Below are 5,000 nucleotides of genomic sequence, written 5' to 3'. Positions count from 1 at the left end.
TTCAGCAGCCTTGCGATGAATTGTGGCTATATTAACATATTTTTTTTTAATTAGCTTTTATTCGTTCTGAGTGTTATATTGTTTTCACTTCTCAGACTGACAGCAGAGCTCCAGGGAAAGTCTTAGGATTGTATGACGGAATACAGACTCAAGGACAGCCCAAAGGTGACCTTAAACGTTTCTGAAATACAGGACTTTTAGCTTATAAATGGAGAAACTAAAGGGAATGGAGAATTGATGAAGGTAGAAAACGGTGGATTTGTCATCTCCGGTTTGCAAATAAGTACAACGTAGCACTTTATATTCTGGTTGGAGAAAGAACTCGATCACTTATCACACCAACTTCAACGGTCATATTTTTTAATGTAAATGTAAAGGTTTTAATTTTATTGAAATTGAAGTAGCGGGACACATCATTTTCAGTGGTCCTTTCGCCCGTTGCCAAGCAAATTATTTCGCATCCCCCCCCCCCCCCCCCCCTTCCCCACGGAGGAGCATTACCTTAAAACATGAATAATAGTTGCGTTATGATCTGAGGCGTATGATTTTGAAGAGCCCGAAGACCAGCGGGACACATTGTCCATTCAGGACCTAGATAAATGACCTATTTCCCAAGAAGCTCTAGCAGGTTAATGGGCAGAGCATAAGGCCATTGTTGCTTAGTTCGTAGGTTCGAATCCTGCTTAGGACTCAGATTTTCTTAAATGGAAAGATTTCCAGACTTCGTGCCTGACGTATTATTCCTAGATTGTGGGAAAACTCCATTACTGAGTCATCTAATACTATTCAATTTTTCAGCTTCGTCGACCGCTATATTCACTCCTTCTGCTGTCACTACCAGTGTCTATCCATCACAAGTAGACGCTGACGTCACACCCCTTCGTCACTTGCGACTTCCCGCTCATTCTCTGCCTAATGTGGGTTTGACGAGATTCAAGCCATCGCCGGAAGTGGTAAAGTTAGGTCCGTCGCCAGCTGGTGTTGTACCTGCGTCCTCCTTCCAGACCTCTCAAAGGCCAGTTCCGTCGGTGGTGACAGAAAAACCAGTGGCAACAGCGTTTAAAAGTTCTCCTTCAAAACAAGTTGTTCCTGTCGGCCCAAGCAGGCCTCGATCTTCTGGGAAAGGTCGGTAAATAAAGTCCAAATACCAAAGATTTGTTGAGGACTTGTCTCCCGAAGGAAGCGCGGTGGCCTCATGGTCAGTGTGCTCGACTCCGGATCGAGTGGTCCGGATTCGGGTCCTGGCCGGGGACATTGTGTTGTGTTCTTGGGCAAGACACTTTACTCTCACGGTGCGTCTCTCCACCCGGGTGTATAAATGGGTACCGGCGAATCTAATGTTGGGGGTAACCCTGCGATGGACTGGCATCCCATCCAGGGGGGAGCAGAAATACTCCCAGTCGCTTCATGCTACAGAAACCGGAGATAAGATTCATGATAGCAAGACCCTACTGCACTATATCAGACATAAAGTTTGCTTCTTAGCGTAGTATAGATCACTTCCATAAATGGCGACCATTCTTACATTCTTTTGTGTTTATGTTAATTAGACACACTACCCTCATTTTGAAACAAAAACTGTTTTGAAATGTGCTCGTCGTAGCGAGGCTAGAAAGGCTTATTAGCATTAAAACACACGAATATTACATTTGGCCGCCATTATGAAGGAGGTCCATTGTGCCAAGATGTCCTCTACCTCTGAAATGACAGTTATCGACAATTCCTAATTTTTTCTGGATTAACAGTTATCGTCAATTTAGATTACTTTGTCTCAGGACTTGTGGGAGCAGATGAAAAGAAAAAATAAGTAAAAGTTGCATTGCATTCCTGGATAGAATTTGAACCCGGAACACCCACTTTGAAGGAACTGTTTCTATCTACTTAACCACTAAAGATCAACTGCCTGACAATTGTACCGATGATTTACCAACACTAATTAGTATGTATAAAATCATTGCTGAATAGTGGTCAAGTCTAGTGCTTAATTTTAAAATAGTTAGCTTTCTCTTGAGGTTTGGTAACCGATATTCTCTCCTGTTGAAGCTTGTTTCTTAGCAGGTGATAGTACACGTTTACAGCGACATTCGGAAGAAAACATATTAAAAATAATAATGTTCTGGCAGTTAGCGATGTGATAGTCTAGTGGTTAAGTGATAGAGGATATTACATGGCCGCGCGGAGATACGGGACTTCTCTTCGAGTGTTGAAGAATATTTCACGAGTGAGCACAGCGAACGAGCGAAATATTTTTCAACACGAGAAGAGAAATTTCGTATCTCCAAGCGGCCATGTAATGTTCTGTTTATTATATAAACACTAATGAAACACTAAATCATTTCACAAAATGCATCGAAAGGCGTGATTTTTATATTTAACCATAACAACAGTGATCTTTTCACGTGTGAAGATAACATGTTATTTGCACGTGTGAAGATATCATGTTTTCGCGCGAAAGCTCACTTGATATTTCATTGGTGTTTATATGATAAAAAGGGTTATTAATCGACATTCCCAGTTGCGATTCCTGCGAGTTCAGGCATTGGGTTTCGGATTTTAAAAATAGATATTCATTTCCCATAATCCCTATTAACTGCTAAAAATCGTAAATTGACGGTAATAGTCAATTTAGAGAAAATTAGGAATTGTCGATAATCGTCATTTCAGAGGTAGAGGATGGCTTGATTTTGCTTTGGTGCAATATTGTGTCTCAGCCAATTTGCAATTTTCGTAAGGGCGATATATTTCGCGGCAAAAGTTTTTCGTTTCATTTGAATGATACGGAATTTCACAACAGAGGCCTCTCACGTTAAAAACAACTTGCTTTGAAAAGTAGCCTGTAGCTTATGTGAAAAATGGCAATTCTTTTTTTCTTTCTCCAGTACGCCCGAATCCACCCAGCTTCTTTCGAGTTCTTCGGCCAGTAAACCATGATGCCATGTTGTTGGCCTGGACACTACCGGAACTAGATGAGTTTGGAAGGAGCAATGGTCTTCCTGTCAGGGGATACAAGGTACAAGGGAAAATGCGATCCACGCGGAAATGTGAATTACTATCTCTTTTTATCTGTATTTCTTCTGCTCATTCGCAACTTGCAATGATATTGTCTTTAGATATATGCTAATGATGAAGCGAAACTGGAAGTGCGGAGCCCATACATGGCCAAGGTAAGAAAAGAAAACGAAATTTTGATCCATAACAAACATTTCCCAGTTTAGTGAAATTTGAATAGCAACAGGTCATCAACACCACAGCTCGCCTTCCCCCGTTTTGAGAAAATTAGCGGCCTCCCCATTTTTAGATCATCGCCGCTTGATAACATTTCAATGGTTTCGTGTCATTTTGTCTTGCTAGCAGGTAAGTGCTTTCTCATAAGAACGTTTTATGTAATGAAAGATGTCACATGTGTATTCTTTTATCCGGCCCTTAAAGTTGGAGGAGGCTACGCATGAGAAAAAGCGGAAAGCCCCGGAGAAAATCCTTTGGATTAGGGTCGAGAGGTAGCACAAAGCCAGCTCACTTATGAAAACAACCAGAAAATCAGTCTTGTCCACATTAGTGGTAGGCCAGTGCTTTCACTATTACGGCATCCTTGCTCCTTGCGGGCCAACAACGGGGTCTCGTTAGTCTCCTTAGTCTCCTTCACAGCCGCCGTTTGGGGAAGCGTTGCGTGACACCGCAAGAAACGGCCATGGTCTCGTCCCAGTTTGTCTGCCTTTCAGGTTTCAACCTCACCCTTCAGGACCAAGTATCAAATGAGAGCTAGTGCTCCCTGTTGGTTATGTGGGAGATCTATTGTAACACTTCCTAGAATCAAAGTATTGTTTTTATTTTCGCGTCGTTGTTGTCAATTCTCGATTGGTGTTTTCTGCTGTTTTAGGCTTTAGTAGAGAATCTTGACCTTAACGAACCCATCAAATTCAGCATAAAAACGGTGGCTGAAAATGGCACCTCTTCTGGATCAGTTTCTGCAACGTTTAATGATACAATCAAACGAAGTCTACTGGTAAGTAAATACTCCAATTTAGTGAAATTCCGGTAGGTAGAAGCTCTGTCAAATACCAAAGCCCTCCGTCACGGTTTTGTTGTGTTGGTTGACGAGATCACGTCGGAATGCCAAAGGATGTTTTTTTTTTCCTTTCCAGGTCCCATTGGTTACGCCCGATGTGACATCTTTCATATTGACGTTGTCTTTTTTTATTATTAATATTTAATGTTTTGTTTTTGTTTTTGTTTTTTGTTTTTTTTTTCATGGCAGGATTCGAGTGGTGACGCATTTCAGGTAGCTATCTTTTCACGAGGTTTTGATCGAAATTAGTTACAAATGGAGTTTCTTTGGTAAATCATGTTTTCTTTTCTCTCCTTGAAGGACTCTGGCGACGAAGAACAAGGTTACAGAACGGTAACACAGACATAACGTTCTGATTTAATTGTTTTTCCTTTCTTAAGTTAGAATCAATCATTGTCATTCGTTCTTTTTTGCTTGCAGTTTGTTGCTCTCTTTGACTACGACCCATTCAAAAGCTCTCCGAACCCTAACCCCGCGAGCGAGCTGGTCTTCAAGGAGGGAGACATCCTGAAAGTCTTCGACACCTCAAGGAAAGACGGCTTCTATTTGGGAAAGGTATTTTTCAGAGCGCGTTTTGAACAGGCGGGTGTAAAACACTGGTCATATTCCACAGGTCAAGACAAGAAGTCCCTGCTCCATTGATGAACAACCATAAAGGCAGAAGTTTCCCCTGGACCTCAAACAACATTTTTTTGTGGAGTGATTAGGTCTAGGAGACACTTTTAGTGTTGTTACTGTAACATGCTGAGTGACATGCACACTGACCTGTGGAATGCGACCTGTGTTTTAGACCCGACGGATGTGAACCGGTAGCATTCACATGAATATGTGTTTATTTGACCCCTTTATGGTTTGTTAGAACCAATGGTAAAGTTGGTACAAATAGAATGCATTCATATAACGCCACGATGGCGATCATGGTAGAGCGTAAACA

At 41.7% G+C, this 5,000-nt stretch overlaps 1 protein-coding gene across 3 annotated transcripts in view; it reads left to right on the top strand.

The window, feature by feature from the left end:
- LOC138043450 (golgin subfamily B member 1-like) overlaps positions 1-5,000 on the top strand; it is a 132,322-nt gene that overhangs the window by 119,358 nt on the left and 7,964 nt on the right. For all 3 annotated transcript variants that reach the window (XM_068889719.1, XM_068889720.1, XM_068889718.1), the window contains 8 exons: positions 96-165; positions 799-1,125; positions 2,880-3,010; positions 3,111-3,164; positions 3,878-4,003; positions 4,256-4,279; positions 4,367-4,399; positions 4,487-4,621. In XM_068889719.1, coding sequence (XP_068745820.1) covers positions 96-165; positions 799-1,125; positions 2,880-3,010; positions 3,111-3,164; positions 3,878-4,003; positions 4,256-4,279; positions 4,367-4,399; positions 4,487-4,621 — 900 coding nt within the window. The remainder of the gene's footprint in view (positions 1-95; positions 166-798; positions 1,126-2,879; positions 3,011-3,110; positions 3,165-3,877; positions 4,004-4,255; positions 4,280-4,366; positions 4,400-4,486; positions 4,622-5,000) is intronic.

The sequence above is a fragment of the Montipora capricornis genome, chromosome 3, assembly GCF_036669925.1.
Source record: "Montipora capricornis isolate CH-2021 chromosome 3, ASM3666992v2, whole genome shotgun sequence".
Taxonomy (NCBI): domain Eukaryota; kingdom Metazoa; phylum Cnidaria; class Anthozoa; order Scleractinia; family Acroporidae; genus Montipora; species Montipora capricornis.
This window is presented reverse-complemented; position numbering and strand designations above follow the sequence as displayed.